Here is a 21,476-nt window from a genome sequence, read left to right as displayed (position 1 = left end):
ATATTTGATTTTCCAACTAAAATAAAGTAATTGGTAAGTATGCCATGTGGCAATTATGGGATTTGTTTGAGAGCTCTCTTGGATGGAGCGAGGGGCAGTTGGTATGAATCTAAACTATAACAAGATTGAAATCTTAATCATTGCAATTTTGAAGAATTCTGGGTGTCTGCAATGTATTTCTGGGATGGAAAAGCTATCTAATAAAACAGAGAGGACTTGTGACTGTTTATTAGTTTAACGCCTCGGAGCAGTTATGCTTATGACAGGGCGCCAAAAGGGCTTTACAGTCTATAAAAGTAGGCTATACTTATGTTTTCAGTGCCATGAACCAATACTTTTCATCTTGCTAAATCTTCCAAATATAAGAAAACCACTTACTATTGGTCAAAATGGACTGGACCGTTCACTTTGACAAAGTGGTATCTGTCAATAAAGTTTAAAATCAAAGTTAAAGCAGTCAATCATTTGAAACCTTCCATTTCAGGGCTGTAATGGTGAAGTCCTCTGGTGTGGGCAGAACTGGAGCTGATGCTTCAGCCGGGGACTTAGAGATGAAAACAAATGCAGTGGGGATCCAGAGTATTTGGTTTCCTGTGAGAAGTATTTCTGAGAAGGAAAGTCTAATGAAATCTGAAAGGGAGATTAACTGTATTTGAGAAACACTGTCAACAGTATTTTTATTTTATTCAAAGTATTCATGCAAACCGAACCTCGGGAACTGGTCTAGAATTCATTTAGGAAATCTGTGCTTAATATTTACATCAGGCGCAAAATAAATCAGTGGTGACAGGTAGTGTGGCGGCCAAACGGACGTGACTGGAGGGGAGAGGATGGAAAAATCAGTGAATGAGAGAAGGAAAAAGACGAGGTTATACAGTACAGGAATTTACAACATCAAAAGAAGGTCAATTTTTTCTGGCTTGACTGCAACCAAGAAAATTCTTAATGTCTTTTAATGTTAGAAATGTCGATTCTGCTTCTATAAACGTTCTTAAGGACAAAGAAAGTTCTGCTATAAAGACAGAAAGCTTCTGATCTGATTACATCCTACATCTATATTGATTTTGTTAACTTCTATAAAATGTATTTGTAAAACAGACCGCTAAGGACGGCGTACAGAACTGCCGAGTCAGGTTTTTAAGGAGTTGCGATGCAGGAAGAGGGGTGGGTTGGACCGTGTGGGTGGATGAACTGTATGTAAAGTATGTTATTTTCTTTCCTTTTCATTTTTCTGGTATTCTTTTTTTTCTTCTGCAGTTATCTGTCAATCGGACTGATTGTATGTAATTTATGTTTGTCCTGTTCTGATTAATCCATGAGTCATTTTATGAGCAAAAATACCAAAGTAAAAAAAAAACATAAATCAGAAGCTGACCTTCTCAAATGTGTAGATTTGCTGTTTCCTGTTTCCTTGGGAATTTGGCTATTTTTCAGACAAAACAAAGCTGTTTGAAGAGGTTGACTTGGGTGCTGGGAAACTGGTCGATAAAATGTCAGAAAATACCACAAATTTCCCTTGACGAAATAATCTGCAGATTGATCAACAATGAAGAGACTTGTTGTTGCAGCCCGACTTCACAATGAGTGTAACTCTACGTCTGATCCTTTCAAACTTAAGAAAGTTTTATTTATGTTACATTTTGTGGGGTTATATAATTAATTTGTGGTTAAAATGTATAAATAAGTGTAAATCCATTGAGGATACTTTCAAAAAAAACTGTGGTATGTGGGTCTACGTGTCAGCGAGGGAAACATTAGCTTCATGCTCTCAGGTAGTTTCAGTACCTGTCACATTAGATTTCATTTGAAGGGGATACAGAGGAACTTTTTAAAATAATAATTAAAGGAATAGCAGTGATCGTTATAGCTCCAGTTATAGCTTCAGCTGTGCTAGTACCATTTGGGACCTTCGGTTACTGACTGAGAGGTTTCACTGTCCACAACAACCACATCTGCTCCAGTTGTTTTTGGGGGGAGAAAAAAAAAGCAACGTTTGGGAGAAAAAGCACAATAGTTTCAGTGACTGTAAGTCTCTCTTCGTGGCATCTTTTTTTTAAACGATTAGCAAAAATTTCCTGTGTACTTTGTGTGCTCTGGAGGCTTGAGGTTGAAAGAGCCGGGCATCAGGCCTCGGTTCAAAAGGCCATCGAAGTCATTACTGTTTGCTCCGGACCTGATTGGTGCCAGGTGGGCCGGCGTTCGCTGCGTGCGTTTGCTCCACCATTATAAACATTCCCAAGTCCATTTTATCACACGTTCTTGACAGTATAGATTACACTTCATGGAACGTACTATGCATTCTTTAAACAGTTCATTTAATCTTTTATTAATATCAGTGATGCTGTTGACCTGTGAGATGAGGAGCGCTTTGTTCATTGTTGATAAAAATGGACCTGTAGGCGAGAAATCAAAGAGTTCTGCTTTGGGGAAAAAATCTCACTAAGCCAAGATGGATCTAGCTGGACTTGACCTTACGCCCTGATTAAACACCAGGGAGAGACTCCAGAAGGGGGTCTTTCTCCATTTCTCCTCAAACAAAGACCCCCTGTTTCACAACCCCACCTGGGGACACTTCCAGTGCTGTTGATGCATGTCTGCTCTTGGAATCCATCACAGCTGTTGACGTGGTCTGTCCCTTAACACATGTTTTTATTCAGGAGAATTTCTTTACAACATATATCCAGATTTGATAAAAATCAGCTTCTTGTATGCCACTGAGTTCACATCGGTGGAGCTGTGGGGGCAATTATGTAAAATATCTGAACCGCTAATCAATGACAGATGTGCAGTAAGTTCTAGCGGTCTGCTTACACACCCCCTCTTTGTTAGGTAACACCTCATTTAACCTCCCATCTGAGCGCTGACGGGCTTTGCAGCAATGCTGAGGTAATTAACAGATCCCTGCGAGGTTTAGACACCCTTCAGCCATAAATATGATTTGACAATCTGCTCAGCTCCAAAGGTCGTAAATTAGAGGCAACAAATGATTTGTCTCAAGCGTTTCTTTCTTGTTCAGATGTCAGCTGACACCGCAAAGTCGAAACATGAGGTGTGAAAGGTCTGATATTAATCACCGAGATGTGATCAATCATGTGGAGATAACAGGCGTTAAGGTTGGGTGATATGTATACGTTTGTCAACCATCAGAGACAATTCAAGGAAATGCAGGACTGTTTTATGGTAATGTTGGATTTCCCTGTATTTGTGATTTATATAGTGCTACATAAGATAGGAATGTACCGCTCACAATCACACATCTGTGCTGCTTCTACATGAATAGAGTCAGATAAAGGATCGCAGTTTGTTTTTGAAGCCTGTCAGTCAGAGAAAATACAACTTCTACGCAAACTTAGCCGAGTTTCTATAGAAAAATGTAACTCACATTCAAAAGTGGCTTTTGATATCTATCACTATATATCACTACTGACAGCTCTGCACTGCAGCTGCTTTAGCTGATGTTAACGTTAGCTTCACAGACTGACGAGTCGCTTCCCAGAAGTCTCAGTTCAGAGCTCCAGAAAACGATGATGTGATGTCCTTCAATGCTTAACGGGAGACTGACAGCTCTGTGTGCGAGCTGTCATTTACACTCTACAATCACCAAACTAACTTCAAACTTACCTGAAACTAATGAAGTGATCGTTTACATAGAAAAAGACTCTGTTGGTCGCTAAGCAACGGTTACTATGATACAGAGGGGTGTCAGTTTCACCAGACGTTAATTAGCGACAGCTGAGTACATTTGCAAACAGTGACTGGCCTAAAAATTAATTTGCTACAGCTTGTTAAGTTATAGTATAGTTATAATAACAATATTGCACCTTGTTTTATTGCAGTATAAAATGACACATGCTGTGATGAAGATTTCAGGGTATCTATGTTGCCGGCTCCTAACAGACATACCTGAAACATGTGATGATATGTGCTACAGTCTATACAGCTGGATGTTCACTAATATTAATCAGGTTGCTGAGATGCTCGGGGCCACAGCTGAACAGCAGCTGGCCTCCACTAATCTCCAACCTACAAACCTCCTTTTCAACCACAGCACTGTTAATTCTCATATGACCACAACTGGAAATGAGTTGGAATAGCAATGCATTAAAAATTATACGTCAGACCTCGGGGCTCCCTTGTAGCCGGGTGGCCGGGGTGCGTAACACGGTTCGATTCCGGCTTGGGTTTGTCTACTTGCTTTTATACTATCAGCTGTCCAATAAAAGGCAAAAATGCCACAAAAAAATAGAGACTATTGCTTCATTCAAATAAAATAATAAACCATAAAAATATGTTGGAATGAATGCATCACTAATTGACAGGTTGCCTGACCCTGCCCCCATGCGTCCGTGTTCATCCATGTAGAAAAGCAGTGTGTGGAGGAGATGGAGGGTGTGAGGAGGTAACAACAAGAAACTAGCTGCACTAACTGACGAGCTGGAATAGTTCCACCACAGCTACTGCTGGGCTGCTGCTGAAACTACGTCCCTGTGCTGGTACATCATCAGCCTCGAAGACAGAATACCTTCTAATCAACGTCATAACAAGCATCTTCTTCTCAAAGTTTAGGAAGTACAACAACCAGGAAGAAAACACTGTGGTCAAAAAGGTTGTGACTGATTGCAGTACATGTTAACATGTTTTTGTTTCAAAGGGGCAAAGGTATCATTAAAACTACCGAAACTTCCTTCTGTTTACCAACATGGTGAAAGTAACGCCTAAAAAGGACTGACGGGACTGTCCAGTTTGTCACCACCCCCACTGGTCGGCCCTCCAATAACACAAAGGACCTATTGTCAAGCACAATGGGGTCACCCTCTCTGTTCTCGCTGGTCTGATCCCAGTCAGTCACTGCTCAGAGAGTCGGGAAACTTGCCAACTAGCAGGCGAGGATCTTTGAAGACATCGTTCAGAGTGAACTGTCTTATCGTGCGAGGTTTTGTGTTTCTAAATGAATGAAAAGTGTAAAATAGCTACAGCTGGGTCAAGATGTTTAAAGGGTCGCTTTTAGTCCAAAAGATGCAACCTAACTGGAGAAGACCTCCACGTCAGCCCCTCCTCCTCTCTCTACCTGCAGGCAGTGAATCCCACCAGCAGCAGAGGACAGGATGGATGACTGATAGTGACTGATGTCTTCATTCTTTATAAACTTTATAAAATATTATTCACTTAATTGACATTTTAGATTTGTCTCTGGTGAGATATTATTGAGTTTATTTAGTGAATCTGCTGTTGTAAACATTACTGTTGCTGCTCTCTAAACATTATTTAGTTGTTTATAAATTATTAATCCTGTTCTGAATTATAAATGACTTCAGGATATAGTGAGAATATTTGTTTCACTTTTCTTCCTGCTAATACCTGAGTGTACTGTAACTACAACCTGTGTTGTTTTTTTATGTATACTGTAATAATAATGGTTTCCAGTCAAATAACATCAAATCTTCATGTGGGAGAACCTTCAATAACCCAAACTGCACATGAGATGATGAACATGAATAAATTTGCTGCTTTTCTTTGTCATATTTTACAGTAAATTGAAAATCTTTAGCTTTTGGACTGTTGGTAGGACAAAACAAGCAAACTGAAGAGATCTCTGTTGCCTCAAAGAAATTGTGAATGCCATTTTTTCAACATTTTATAGACCAAACAATTAATCAAAAAAAGAATATGCTGACTAATCGATAATGAAAAGCTCCACAACAGCTACTAAACAGACCTTGAGGTGCGATTGTTTTGTCAAGTATTTCACACCTAAAAACACCATTAAAAAGTATGTTTTGCATATTTTGCTTTACTTTTCCTTGGAAACGGAGTGGACTGATACAGCAGGGACACTCGGACTTACCTTGTAACATGCACCTGTATGCGGACTCTGAGATGGCGTAGATGTGAGGGGGCATCTCGTGCCTCTTTTTGCCCCTGTACATCTCGATGATGTTCTCTGAGTAGATGGGCAGGTTTTTGTAAGGATTTATGACCACGCAGAAGAGACCAGAGTATGTCTGTAAAAAAGAAAACATCATTTGACTCTTAATTCACCACAGAGCAACTCTAATGACACCATTAAGTCAGTTCATGTTTTATAGTGTTTTAATATTTATATGTATTGATTAAACTGAGGACTTAATGGACAATGAGTAAGCACAAAAGGGGACCGTGAGACTGACCCCCATCTACTGCAGGAAATACACTGACTATAAATAAGTACCTCATATGACCCCACTTCAAAAAAACGTGAACTATCCCTTTAATGTCCTGTCTTAGGAAGAAGATGAGTTATGAGGAATTAAGAGAGAAGAGTGCTGAGTGTGGATTTTATTGAACCCTGACTTTGCTTCCTGTAGAGATTAAAATGCAATTTATAACATTATCAGCTAGGACAGTGCATCTGGGCTCAAATATCAATGTTGAGCTTAATACTTAGTTTTCCTGTTTGCTAAAAAAAGACTTTTCTTTTTTTTTTTTTGCAGATTATGAAATCACAGTTGATGCCAGAGAACTGTGAGGGACTGCAGACTGCTGGTACTCTGCCAAGTATCTGACAGTTTTCTTAGAGATTCTTCCTCCAAGCACATATCCTCCTCATATCTGGCTGTTCTACAAGTCCCTTTCTAACACATTTCTACCCAGACATCCTTTGACTTACTGACAACAGAAATCAGATGCGGGAGATTTTAATCCGCGACAGTATATCGGACGATCGGCTGTAAGGCAGACGTGCAGACGGACAGGCCAGGACAGGGTTAATCCCTCACATGTCTGCTGCTGCTGGAGCACTCCATTAACTGAAGAGTGCAGGAGGGTATAAAGTAGATACTGTCAGATTAGAGCTTTTTGAATCACATATCAATGACCGGGATCAAAAGTCTTGATTCATCAGCCTTTTCTCTCTTCCTTCCTCCCTCTGCTGACCAGTTCCTCTTCTCTTACCCTCATCTTCTGTTACTGAGGTCCAAACTTTCTGCCTGCTTTTTCCTCCTTTTCTCTCCCTCCCTTCAACCAACTTTCTACTTTCTGTGCTCGGCTGACCTGCGAAGCCACGTTCTTCTAATCATGCTGTCTGTGGCGGCCGGTGGGCTGCAGGGGGGCCCGGGACCTGCAGACCCAGTTGTTGAGCTGGAACAATGGCGACATGACCGTTGCATGCTGGGGAAGCGGTGTGAATTTAGTGTTTGTGTGTGTTTGTGTGTGAGACCTCTGAAAAACACATCACAACTGTCACCTGGCTGGAGAGTCGCACCACACGTTCACACATATGCGACACAGATATTTGCAGTCTGATACCGCGGACCATAAAATTCACGTTGTGATGTTACTGCAACACGGTCGTGCGATAATCTAATATCATCATCAGCACATACCTGAATGAAACCATGACGAGACAGAAATCATATAAATATGGTGGCTCATAATTCTCATGTGAATGATACATAAAAACATTGCTGAAATACGTCAAACTGTAAAACAATTAGTTTATAAATGATAGAACTACTATAAGAAACTCACTGAGACAAAATTTTGAATTCTGTAGATTTATAGCTGAATATCAAGAACAATAATATATTAATAATTGTCAACACTGCCCTCCCTTTCACCCAAACCAAGCTCAAACTGTCCTAACAGGTTTATAAGACTAACACACTTTAGGGATGTTACTGGTCAGGTGGTACTACAGTATACATATGTGTGGAAGGGGGGGGGGGGGGGTAAGATCACCAGATGGCCACCAATCAACCCCCCCCCCATGTCTTGCATGTACACAATTGCTTTAGACACTACAACCTGGCCACATAGAGATTTGTTACTCTGGACTCATCAGCAGTATTTGCATCACTGATCACTGAGGCCAACACTCACACCTTGCTATAAACATCAACTTGCAGGATGTACTGAAGGGCCATCGCCATAACAACCCCGTCCCAGACCCCCTATGGTGAGCACAGCGCCAGGCAGACGGATCAGCGTTACTGACCCAGTATGGACCACAGGCAGTGGGGAGAGGGATGACTCAGCTGGCTGTCCTTGACGGTGGATCCCAGGGGGTACTTGGGAGATTAGTGGGGCTCTGAGGGCAAAAGGGTCGGACGCCGACACGAACAGGCGTAACGGGACACCAGCCGGGCAGCGTGTTGCAGAAGGAACAAACAAAACAACAAACAAAAGGAACAAACAAAGGAACATCTTCTCACTGTAGAGTTTACTACTGATCTTTGAAACCATCGGCTATATCTGCTGATCGCTCTGCATAATACTGCATTACTGTGACCTGTTAGATGGACGTTAGCTAGTCACACCACCCGAGAGGAGAACTCTGACACAGTTGAAAGGGTTCCCAGCCCTCCGGAAATGTCCAAATAAATGTGTGCGAACCGAGCAGCGCTTAGCAACAGGGCCTCTGTCGCTGTCAATGGGAAAAGGGGAGACGTTTTCTGGGGTCTCCGCTATTGCATGAAGTAATGTGCTTCATTCAGACATAACTGGGCCAACAAGGGCTTTACTGTGTCTTGTAAACCCTAACATACATTTCTTTGCTAACTACCAAAGCAGCCTTACACAGTACATCCTAATTATTTCCAGTAGTGCCCAGACAGATGGAGAAGCTGTTCATAGTTCTACATTTGCTCTAATTCTTGAGGTGCTCTTAATCTCACTCAACAGCACTCGATTAAAATGACAAACCTTTCATCACTGTGTGCTTTTGACTGCTTATGAGCTGGAGCTCAGACAGCTTTGACAGCAGAAAGGAGGGGATGCTACCCGGCTAAATGTAACAAGGCAGATGACAGCATGAAGAAAAAAAGAAAAAAGGAAAAGGCAACTTCTGGCGCCAGCATCAAGCAGAAGGACCCTTCTGTTGTGTAGACAGAGAAGTGTGATATTTCACAGAAATCGGGATGCTTGAGTCACTGAGTTGGGGTTTTACCAAAGTCTCCCAGACATCTGTCGAAGGAATTACAATCAAGGCAAGAGCTGGATGAGTTGTAATTACCATAAGCAATGATTTCTGGTGTGGAAGATGATCAGTAAAGCAACGGTGAGAAGACAAAGAACTTCTGCTCAGTCAACGCAGGAATGCAGCAGAATGAAGAATTGCAACTATTCCTACAAAGCAGCTACGTTGGAACATAAATAATCGTAAGTCCCGGCGGGGTTGGAGAGTTACGTAACTCCAGGAGTTCAGAGAGGCACAAAATTTATTTTTCCACCGTTCCTCTCTGCGGTGAAGTTGTTGTCGGTATCGCTAGCGTCTTCCGTCTATGACAGAAAGGGGTCAAAGTTCGATTTAGTGGAACTTTGGCTGCAAATCAACACCGCTATCGCTCACACAGCCGCCTGTGGAAAGTACACCCGCCCTTGCCATGAAAAATAACGGCCTTGCTCTACGCAGTGTCGAACTCGAGCCTCATACTAGCTGAATCAGACGTTTTAGAGAAAAAATAAAAAATAAAAAAATTGTGCGGGTTTCAGTTGTGAATAAAGAGACTCATGCTCCGGTGCGAGGTTAGGCTTAATGAACATTCGATAAAGACGTATACAAGAATCCACACAAAGCCCTCAGCCTGGAGCTACCTCCCATCCTCTTCCGCATGTACTCTGCACCGCCAGCGCAACAAAAGGATGTGCATGTAGTGGCCTGCATTCAATAATACATCACAGCGGCATCGTTACTATATCTGGTCCTCCTTTTTCCTGAGCCGCTGGGTTGAAAGATATTTGGTCAATCAGCAAAGGCAGGAAAGAGATGATATATGCAGCAAAATTTCACGTGTTAGGAGCATTTCTTTACACCGTGAACGCTTTCTTAACCCTTTGCACTTTTATGTTCTGATGTAAGTTAAAGTTCGAAGCGTCCACTTCCCGCTGTGTGGAAGGAAGTCACTGAGAAAGGTTATGTCAGAGCTACTGTATGTGATATCAGTCTCGCTTAAAAAGGTCACACTATCCTCAAAAGCAGGACAGGAAAACATGCAGAGTCAGGAATGCTAAAGCAGCTAAAACCTCTTAAAACTCCTTGTTCATCAGCGTCACACTGGGGGGGACTTTATGGCTTTGAGGAGAAATCAAAAAAGGTAATTTAACAGCAGAAAAACTCGACCGAGCACGCAAACCGGATCTGCAAGGCCAAGAGAAGAAGAGTTGACATGGTGTCATTGTTAATTAGCCGTCAGTTATCTGACAGCAAAACTGTAAAAAAGAATTTTCGGTTATTTGAGCAGACAGCTGTTGCTTATCAGCCGACACAAAGAACTCTGTTAAGGCGGTTTGATGACAGTGTGACTCAGCACTGGCCTCCTTTAGCTGAGAGACGGGGCTGGGGTCATTTCTTTTTCCACTTAAACCCTCTAAACACTCATAAATAAAGATTTTCATTTGGGGCGGCTATATTTTGTATTCAAAGAATTTTTAAAAAATGCACTTGATGACAACACTGCTGTATGCATCTTGTGTAGGAGACAGTCTGGGAAAGTCAAACTGAACCCAGACATTAAGTTAGAATAGGTCTAAAAAGAGATTCATGTTACAAAAACTCTCAGAAGGTCACGGTCACCACGGTAAGGTCGTCATTGATTAAATATGGTGGCAGACAACTTCTGCTCGTAGGAGAAACAAACAGATCTAAGCAGCGTCTTGGCAGGGAGCCACATGGCAGAGATCACAGTGCTACACCTCCCCTGCTCCCAGCATCCCCCACCATACTGACGTCAACAGATAGAGCTTTTCCCCCGACAAGACATAAAATGACAGTATGAAAGTTTGGTTCTTTTGTTCTGTCATGTTGGAGGAGCCATTTTAATAAGTTGTATCATATTTGTACCACATGTGTGCGTTGTGAAGTTCTTTAGAATATATATTTGTCTGTATAAAGAATCACAGTCACTGATATTGCACACAAAAGAGAGACACCACCTAACTCAAACTATAATGCAACATATCTAGAGTTCAAACAATTAGTCCATTAATTGATTTGTCGATTGACTAATCTGTGATAATTTTCAACTACAACTACTTTGAACTGATGTAGTTTTGTTTGTGTTTTAGCCACATGCTAAACAAACACATGTCCAGAAACTAGAAGATGTCACTTATCAAATGAAGCCTGATACATACATCATAACCTTACAGTTCTTCTGTTATAAGCTTTTCCATTTGGGTGTGCCAAATAGGTGAAAATTCTATAAAAAGGGTGGATGTTAAAGGGTTAAGTCTTTTTTAAAAACGCCACTAATTCACTGCTTCCAGCTTCTTGTATGTGAATATTTGCTTCTTCTACAAAAGTAAATTGAATATCTTGATTGATTAAATATCTTAAATCCGCATAATAATCAATGATGATAAATAATCATTAGTTGCTGCCCCACACTTATTCATAAGATATACTAAGGCTTGTAAAAAAGCATTCAGGAAATGTAGCAAATCACTAACTTTAGTAAAGTATATATATGTAAGAATATCACACACTGTTTGAATTTCATGAGCCTTGTTGTATTTATTATGAGGGGTTCATTTATTCGTTTATTGATGCTGTTTTTCACATGCCATGTTAATGTATCCCTACAGGTTCATCTACAAATGTAACCTGTGATATTTGGGAATGAATCTTTTTAAATGCAGTTCAGCCTTTGGGGCCTTAAGCATTTATTTTATAGTAATCTACCTGTTCAATATGAGGTACATTTATGATTGCTGCTATACGGAGTGTTTTACTTTTCTAGCTCCCTGTGTGATATTGGAGATTATCATATAGTGAATTGATGTTTGGTGTTTATGCCTTCCTGTTGCACGTGGGGAAACGTCATTGGTTGCAGGTTAGACGGTGTGCAAGAGTTAGTTTTCCAACTTTTCATCCAGGCGGTTTTACAGTCCAAATACTGGAAGATGACACTGATGTAGTCACGCCTCATCAACACAAAGAATACATAGCGTCATCATTAACCTGTCAAATGTTATGACTTCATCCCTAAAGCCTCCAGACCTCCATCTCAGTCACTAAGGCAGTAAAACACTAAAGTAATCTCAGGGGAACAGTGGAGACAGACAACTGCAGCTCCCTTACAGCCATAACTTCAACAACTTACACATAAACCCTTAACCTAAAAGATAGATGTAGGATGTAAATTATTTAAATGTCAAACTCATGAGTGGAAAGGTGTTTTATTTATATAATAATTATTTATAACAAGTACATTATGGAGTGATAAGAACGGAAAAAGGAACAAATCATTCCTCTCACTCATAAAATCTGCTTTAGCCAAACTGATTTCTGTCTTTGCATCTGGGCCTCTAGGTGTGAACCTCTCGGCCCCCGGCCTCCTCTCTGGGTCTCAGGTGGCCCACTGGCTCCGTGTCTGGGCTATTCCAGGAATGCATGTCACTAAGTGGGTCATAATCACAGGGGAAATCGCCAGCTTATGTAGGACGTTATGTCTTATTCATTGAGGGAAATGTGTTCTGAGTCTTTTGGAGAGACTCATGTATGAAATGCTATAAATAAGATTTGTAGAGGTTATAACCAAGATGTTTCAGATTCTTTTGATAAATCATACTACATATATTCTGCCAGCACTAGAAATTCAGGACGGCCCGTTGTCCCAGGGATAATAAAAATAGCACCTGGTACACAAAGATACAGTGTCCAGGACGACTCTGAGACAGCAGAGGAAGAGATCATTACAAATGAATTTATTACATTTATGCGTCATGTTCAAATTCAAAAACTGTGAGGTGGCACCCGCACAAGCTCCACGCTACGTTAAACGACCATTTACACAAAATCAATCATAGGGCCTTTCTCAAAGTCCGGACTTCCTGGTTCAGACTTGGCAAGTTCGACAAACTTCCGAGGACGGGAGGGCGCAGTTCATTAAGCTCAACTTCACAACAACTAGCAGAACTTCCACGGCGGAGAGCGAGTCGATGAAGTGACGCGAATCACTGAAACAAAATATTTATTATGTAGAATTAAAAAATTCAGGACTTTGGTTGTTCGATCTGGGACAGTTGAAAGTAGAAATCGGAACAGTTGCGGGAATTTCAACTCCTGTTTTCCACAGTCACATATGAAATCAACCAAAAAAAAGTAGCGTACCGCAAATGAACCAATTTAAAGACAGAATACAAATAATTTACGTTTTTTGGTTAAATTTGGTTAAATCATTTAGTCAGAAAAAATATTAGATTGAGTAACATGATTTTGTGTCCAAACTCTTTCCGAATGTTATGCAGCAGTTATTTCAGTATTCTACGCAATTTTTGTGAATTCTTATTGGTGATTAAATGAGCACATACTTGTAACAAGGACAAAAAAGTTATGTAATGTCTTTGTTAGGTCTGAGAAACTCAACTTAACAAAGCTCAATTTTAGCTTGAGCCAGAAAGCCTAAATTAGGGACTGAAGTGAAAGATGTGGGCATTTATCAAGCAGGGAGGGCTTAATGAAAGATGCTGTTGCATGATGGGAATTTAAGGAGCTTTCACAAGTCACAAGTTTCTCCTATAATTCTTAAGGACACCGTTTTTAACAAAAAATATATATATTTATTGCAATCCATATTGTCTTCATGCAGGCAGTACAAGCAGTAAGATTCATTAGCTTCTGGTAAATAACACGCTGCTTTACTCATGAAACGCTAAATTCACGTGTTGTCCACTCAGACAACACTAATACGTAGCTGACCTGTAGCCAGATCTCAGAGGGCTGGTCCAGTTATGACGGGAGTGTTTGTTGTGTTGTTATGTTAAACATTTTTTCCACTTTCATGCTACTTCCATTTTACAGTCTGTACGCTCGGACCGTTCATGATAAAGTCATTACACGGCTTCAAAAACAATTTTTCGCATTTCCGCCTCGACTGCTGCTCAACACTTAACATCAGTGTATGACATCACAGCAGGTAGCGCGACATGAAGACCAGCTGCAGGAAGGCTTTGAGTAGTTTTGGTTAATCTCTTCTTTTGCAACAGTGACCAGAGCCGCACCTTCGGCTCGCTTAGGTAGGTCGTCATAGAATTTGAATTTAACTTAAAATAGACAAGATTACAAATTGTTAGTAGTGGTTGAACTTCTTATGAATGAGGAATACTCACATAGATGAGGCCGGAGTAGTAGCGGTCTTTGAGGTTGTGAAGCACTGAGGCCTCGTTCAGGCAGGTGAGCTCGGCCATGTCTTCTACCTTGCTGAACTTGGGCGGATTCATCTTCTGGATATCGTCCTTGTTGACCACCGCCTTCTTCCCGTTTTCCGCCAGCTCCACCACCACCTCATCTCCGCGCTCCTGACAAATGCTGGCGGCCTCGAAGCCGTTGCGTTCCGACGGGATCCATACTAGCCTCTTAGCGGTCCAGTCGGCCTGCGCGGCCGGGTTGTAGACCACGGCGCGGTCCACGAAGAGGTACCGCTCCGGGTCCTCCTGCCCACTCCTCTGTGACATTGCTGCTGGGAACCAGAAGCAGAACACAAAAGACCACCTGTAGTGAAGAGAGAAAGTATAATGTTCATCTAACCAGTCAGAATTACATACTGTTCAGTCTACAGAGCACAGAAGAGATCACCACTGTGACTCAGGACTGTTGTGGAAAAGAGCCTTTAAATAATTTACAATGGACATTATAACTTTTCAAAGTAAAGTACAGATGTTACTGATAACATTAACAATGTCTCTGTTTTATATTGGTGTCCAAGTGAGCCAGAGTGCACAACAGCAGGAACAGCTGAAACAAAAGCAGCTTCATGGATCATCATTAATTTCATTATTTACACCTGTGCTTTTCCTGCTCACTGTCTTCCATGAAAAAGACCATCTGTGTTACACCACTAATTTCACTTTGTATGAGATTAAGATTGACTGAATCTAATATATAATAAATCTAAAGAGGTATATTTTAAAAATAAAATTATAAATATATCATCCATCCATTTAAATATCCTTTAAATGAAAGGTCAATACAAGCAGAGATGTTAAAGGGAGAGCAACCATAGTATAACAGCCTTAATGCCTGTAGGCTGATAGCATGCTGACTCACATTTTGACCATTTCGGTCAAGATATCGATTCAACTTCACTGCAGCCGATACAGCTGAATGCTGAAGTGCTTTCATGATGATGCAGTTTCTCTAATGGCTGCTCAATGTTGGTTCCAGGAAAAACTCCGGCTGTATTTTAAGTGATTATGTTTCTTCTAAGTGATGCTGCCAATAAGTAATGCCATTAGCTAATGTTTGCCTTGGTGAAAATTTCAACATTATTGTCTCATCGGAGAGATATCGTGGTTTAATAATAACAGTCATATAAGTCAAAGAAAAGTAGCAAATCCTCACACCTGTTACGCTACTCTGAGAAAAGTAAAAATATATTTTCTGACCAAAAAAAAGTAATGCAAATTATTTGTATTCTGTCTTTTAGTTTGGTTCATTTGCTGTCTTTCTTTGTTTTAAGGCTGTGTATTTTTTCCCAGAAGGACTTGTTTGGCCCACACAAACTGGTGTGTGAGCTTCAAGCTTTACACCTCCGTCCCTGCACAGAACCAACCCACATGTGCAGTAAGTTGACCATTCGAGACTCTTCCAAAGCCAAACCTTGACTGTGTTGTGCAAAAAAAAAAGGCAGAAATGTGATGTTTTTGACCATAAACCAAAGCATTTACTCAAAATAAATAACCTTGGAACAGCCTTTCAGATCATATGATTAGAGCTGAAACGATTATTCGACTGAGAATTATTATGATAGTCGATTAATCATTGAGGTGATTCTTTTAAGTAAACCTACAAATCTGTACTATCAACTTCTCAGTTTGCTGCTTTTCTTTGTCTTATGTGATAGTATACTGTATATATTTGAGCTTTTAACTGCAGATTAGACAGAATGGGCATTTCAAATATGTCACCTTGGGCTTTAGAAATTTAAAAAACTTTTTTTTTTTTTTTAGATGTTCTAACATTTTACCAGCCAAACTATTAATGAAGAAAATAGATCATCAATAATGAAAATAATGGTTATGTGCAGCCCTACTTTAAAGACATGACCTTTAGGAAACAGAGATGGGCATTTTTCAGTACTTTCTGACATTTTATTGATCAAATGATTAATCAACCAGCAGGTTAATCAGTAATGAAAATAATAATTATTTGCAGCCCTACATATAATACAAAATGACTGGTGAGCAGTTTTATGCTTTCTATCATTCAAAACTTCCACAAACTGAGCTGAAAACAGACAGGACAGGAGTAACTTTGTAAAACTTGCCCTCAGCAGCTGATGCACTGACAAGCCCGAATGTTAAACCATGAAAGAAAAACCACTCCAGCTTGCTTCTTAATAATCTGAGACAGCCTCAGCTGATGACTGCTCAGAGATATTTAACCTACAATCAAGTCCCATGCTTAAACCAGGCGCTGGTTAGACACGAATCTGGGTCAGGTCACGGGATAGGGGGGGATCAGTGTGGTGGCTGCTGCAGGCTGCCGTGTCACCGCAAGCCCCTCACTCAGAGCTGGAAAAACAGTTACTTTCATCCCTCATCTCTTTCATGCCACATCTCCGGTGGAATATCTCCACAAAAGAGAGTCAAGGATGTGTGCAATTAGTTGTGAAAATAGCTCGTAGTGTGACTGATATCCCTGCCGGGGACCAGGCCAAACAGCTGCATCGGCTCGGTTAGCTGGCTATAACGTTAGCTCAAAGAAGTTGGCGTGCTGTGCTTCATATCCCAGCCGCTCGAAAAGATGCCTGCAAGGGACTCGACTGCTCTGATTAACTCGTTTAAAACAATGGACGGTCTACAGTGGCTATTTCATACAACGTTCAGTCATTATAAGGTGGACAACAATTCAAAAATAGTCTATTTTTTTTAAATGAAATGTGAGTTTTAGGGAGAAGCCTCCTCGGGCATCATGGGTGTGGGTGGCTGAAAACACGGCTGGGTGCGGACAATGACCACACTGCCTCACCGTAGCGCTCAAAGATGCAACTTGTAACACAGATAGCTATCTCTCACACAAATATTAATACAAGTCAAATTATAATATAACTAAATAGCACACAGGCTCTGCGGCGCCGGCTAACATTAGCAAGAGCTGATGGTCTTCCATCATTGAAAAGTCACGGCACAATAATCCGCTAGCTAACGGTAACTGTTACTGTTGCTAACCGCCATCTAACTACATTATTGTTCAAAATGATTAGCCCCGGCTTTTCTGCTTAACTTACCGCACGCAGCAGATGAAGAAACCCTTCCCAGTAGTTTAATGGTACCCAGTAGATAAGAGTAATGGTCCTCCAATGCGTGTTAAAATAGTCCTTCTCTCATCAGTGGTACTCCCCCCACCATCCAGCACCCTCTCAACCGAACTCTCGCCGGGCGGCCGGGAGGAGGATGCACCGCTCAGCCGCAGTCGTTTTTTTGGGCAACACCCACAACGTGAATCTGCAATATCATTGGCTCTCAAAGTCTGATGCCTAACCGCGATTGGTCCAAAATAATTTCCATCCCAAAACTTTGATAGTTGACGACTGCCGCCCAAGCTATCAACACCTGCAGACCGGCGGATGCTGCGGCGGTGTTAAGATGCTTGGTTACTTTGTAATATTTGTATTTTCAATTTGTCACTTATATTATAGTCAACTTACATATAATGAGAACACGTTTATATTTGTCAGTTTGTCATAGACGCATATGATCAAAGAAATTATTGAATCCTGGAAGGTTACACTGTAAAACTATGGCACTGCAGACCTTGTCTTATTTTACTACATATTTGTAGTAATTTAGTATTATAATAGTAGTATTTTACTAATATCTGTAGTGAAATACTATTATAATACTAAATTAAAAATACATGTTACTATGCCATATTATTTATCATTATTTCTATAGCACTATTGTTTCATCCACCACTATCTAATAAGTCACCCTTTACAAAAGGATTTATAAGTTGTAATTAATGGCTTTATTAATGTTAGTAAAGTTATAATTAGAGTTATAATCAGTTATAAACCATTAATAAGACCTTGTGGGTTGCCAAATCATGAATAATTTTGCTGACTGTCAAGATTTAGTCATTTTTAAATAGGCCATAAAGCCTGCAGTTATTAATGTTATTAATTAGTTGAGACAGGACCACGAGTCTCCCAATTTCTAAGAAATCATCATCACAAGTTAAGTCAAATTTGATCAGATATGTCAGTAAGTTGTTAATAAAAAAGTTTTTACAATAATCCTGTCAAGCAGGGATACAGACGTCTGAGGCAGAGCTAGATGCAGTTCAATGATTTATTACACAAAATGGAGGAACAAAAGCTTACAGGATGGTGAGGCAGGCAAGGTGGAAAAACAGAAGGCAGTCCAAACAGCAAACAAATCTGACAAGGAGCAGAAAAGAATCAAAAGTCCAATAACCAGACAAGGTCCAAAACAGGCAGGTAACAGGTCTCAGGTACAACAGAGGCTAGAAAGAATGACATGAAGCACATGGCTACTTAAAAATCTGGCAGACAACAAAAGGAAATGGACCAGTATAATGTTTGTGTGATGAGGGAATGAGTTGCAGGTGAGGAGTGGGTGGAGAAGGCCAGGTAACTGCAGGACTGATGAGAAGTAGGAACAGGTGTGTAGATGGGGAAAGGAGGGAAAGTCTGAGGGCATCTGGTGGGCAGCTTGAGGATGGCAGGTCTGGGGAGTTGGAGGAAAGTACATGTCCTGGGAGAAGTGAGCAGGAGCTGGAGACCGAGGCCCTGTTCACACCTGGCATTAAAATTCACTTTTGTTATCTGATCACAAGTGGACAGCTCTAAGGACACGTGTGAATACACCCAAGATGCACTGAGATCTAATCGTTCAGACCATGTTTGAAGGTGGTCTGGGCCTCATATGGCCACATTCTATTAACAGTGTGTAAGTGAATACAGCCACATAAAGGAACGCCTACTAGAGTTGGGCAGGGGTTGGGTTGGGTGGGGAACCGCTTCACCTCAGGAACATGAGACTGCTGCAGCTCTGCAGGCTCAGCGGATTGCTGCAGCACGGGCACTGAAGACTACTGCAGCAGAGGCACAAGAGACACTGTGGCACTGAGTGACAGAGAGGTGCTAGGCAACAGTGAGGTGCTGGGCAATGGAGACTGTGGTGCTACACTGCTGAGAGACCCAGTGGTGTTGGGAGCCGTGGGGACCATGCCTCTTTTTGGAGACTCCATGGTACCCTGTGAAAATGGCAAGGCGAGTCACTTCAAAGGGTGACCATTGGATGTTAGGGTGGCTCCTCAGTTGTTCCATATTAGACTCCTGAAGTTTCGGGAATGCAGGATCAGGACAGGCGGGTAGCAGGCTCATGAACCCAAGCCTAATTGACTGGAGTGCAGGCTGGTTGCGAGCAGTCCAGGGTGCAGGCTGAAGGTTATCAGGCTTGCATTCTGATGGCTAGCATGCTGCAGGTTAGCTGACTGAGGTGCAGGCTGGGATTCACAGGTGTTAATAAAGTCCTCTGCCCACCCAGGTAGCAATTTCCTCATCTAAGACTTTAAAGACACTGCCCAGTGTGCCAATGATAAGGTTGCCTCTCTGTCCCCACTCCTGGGGGCGTATTTCCAGTCATTACGAAGGCACAAAAAGGTTATAAGTTACCTCATGTAGTTCTTGAGAAAACAATCCATCTGCTGGGTCTATTAATGGCCAGATTGTTCTGTCATGGCAGGTGCAAGAAGTCCAACAGGGATACAGGGGAAGGACCCAAATGCAGACATCTGAGGCAGAGCGAGGAAAGTACATGGCATGGAGAAGTGAGCAGGAGCTGGAGATGAGTGGCTGCAGAGAGGGACTGAGGAGCAGATTGTGACAAATTAAAGTCTGGAGTTGTAAGTGCTAATTAGTTCTTAATAAATTAATTTTGGTTCAGATCCTCTGCAGCCCTTTCCTATAAAGCCATAAGTCAAACTGTCCAGTGGAGCAGACAAAGCCAGTGTGATGCTGCAGGAGGATAAACACCAACTAGGAACAACATGTTCACAACATGATAACCCAATGTTGCTCCCATTAGTGCCTTATATAGCTTTAAATTTTGATGCATTGTGTAGTTTTTATGATTATTCTTTTTATTTTCTTTGCTCCATTTTTAAATTTTTTTTTTACCCATTTTCATATCTTTATCTGGTCTGTTTCCGATGCTACTCAAAGACCTATATTTTCTTATTTTTCTATGTTTTAAATTATTTTATCTTAATTCTAACATATATTTGCCATCTCAGTCATAGTAAATATGCCTGCTTTGTTTGCTATGGTTTGTAAGTTAGGATGATATTTTCTGTGTTTTAATAGTGCCCCCTGTTGCATTAACATAGACATTGCTACTGCAGACTGTGCACGTGCCTCTATGTAAAATTAATTAACAATGAAGAGCTGCAAAAACGCAATTAAGTTGCTTAGTCAGTAAATGTCAGAATGCCCTAAAGATAACAAGCACTGGTGGAAGAAGCATTCAGAGCCTTTAAGTAAAAGCAGAATTACTACAATGTAAAATATTCTCCATCACAAGTAGAAGTCCTGCATTTAAAATTTTACCTAAGTAAAAGTAAAAAAGTAGCCAATTATGAGCTAAATGTATTTTAAATATCAAAAAGTACTTATTATGCAGAATAGCTGATGTATTATTAAGATCTATTATTATAGATTGATATATTATTAAGTCTATTTAACTATTGTTTCATTATTACTTAAACCGTGTCAGCAACATTTTAATGTCGCAGCCGGTTGCTTTAAATACTTTATATACTACACTGAATAATTTCATCTATAAAAAATGCTCCATATTTTATAAACTGATTATATGTGAAGTATTTAAAGTCTTAATTTACAATGTAACTAGCTACTATAGCTGTCAAATAAATGCAGTGGAGTTAAAAGTATAATATTTTCCTCTGAAATATAGTCATGTATACAAGTAACATAAAAGTGAAATATAGTACCTCAAAATATGAGAATCTCCAGAGAGCATAAATGGGAAATAATATCAGTCCATTAATGTTCACTCACTAATCTTTTTGCTGTTTCTGCTTTAAAATTTGTTGTTTTCTGCCGTCAAATCAAACTTGAATAAAGTATCACATTCTCTGCTACTTTTTAGTTACCGTACTTGGATTTAGCTTGATTAAATGTATGATTTTGAAAAACTGAATCATTCTTTTTTTTGTATTGTGTTAAAGTTTAAAGCTTCATATGGATTGGTATCAGTTTGCACATCCAACCTTAGGTCATATCTTTATCTTCCACCTTTTCAATCTCTGTTCATAACATGTGGCTTATTCATATAATTAATAAATAGAATATCAGCAGAGCTTTTGGTACCAAGCAGCTTTGTTTCTAACATTTTCTAAAAAGGGATATAATGTTGAACTACTTATTTCCAAGGAAGGTTGGGGTAAAACACGGTATGCATTAATTATAATAAAAATGGATCGTAGTGCAGATGATGCAATGTTTCTTTTTGTT

At 40.5% G+C, this 21,476-nt stretch overlaps 1 protein-coding gene across 1 annotated transcript in view; it reads right to left on the bottom strand.

Moving 5' to 3' along the window:
* Window positions 1–17,380, bottom strand: part of LOC121906032 (myosin-10-like) — a 55,752-nt gene extending 38,372 nt beyond the window's left edge. The window contains 3 exon segments of the mRNA XM_042424688.1: window positions 5,846–6,002; window positions 14,086–14,467; window positions 17,205–17,380. Of these exon segments, the coding sequence (XP_042280622.1) occupies window positions 5,846–6,002; window positions 14,086–14,430 (502 nt within the window). The 5' untranslated portion in view covers window positions 14,431–14,467; window positions 17,205–17,380.
* Between the last annotated feature and the right edge of the window lie 4,096 nt (window positions 17,381–21,476).

Source organism: Thunnus maccoyii, chromosome 2 (genome assembly GCF_910596095.1).
Source record: "Thunnus maccoyii chromosome 2, fThuMac1.1, whole genome shotgun sequence".
Classification (NCBI taxonomy): Eukaryota; Metazoa; Chordata; class Actinopteri; order Scombriformes; family Scombridae; genus Thunnus; species Thunnus maccoyii.
This window is presented reverse-complemented; position numbering and strand designations above follow the sequence as displayed.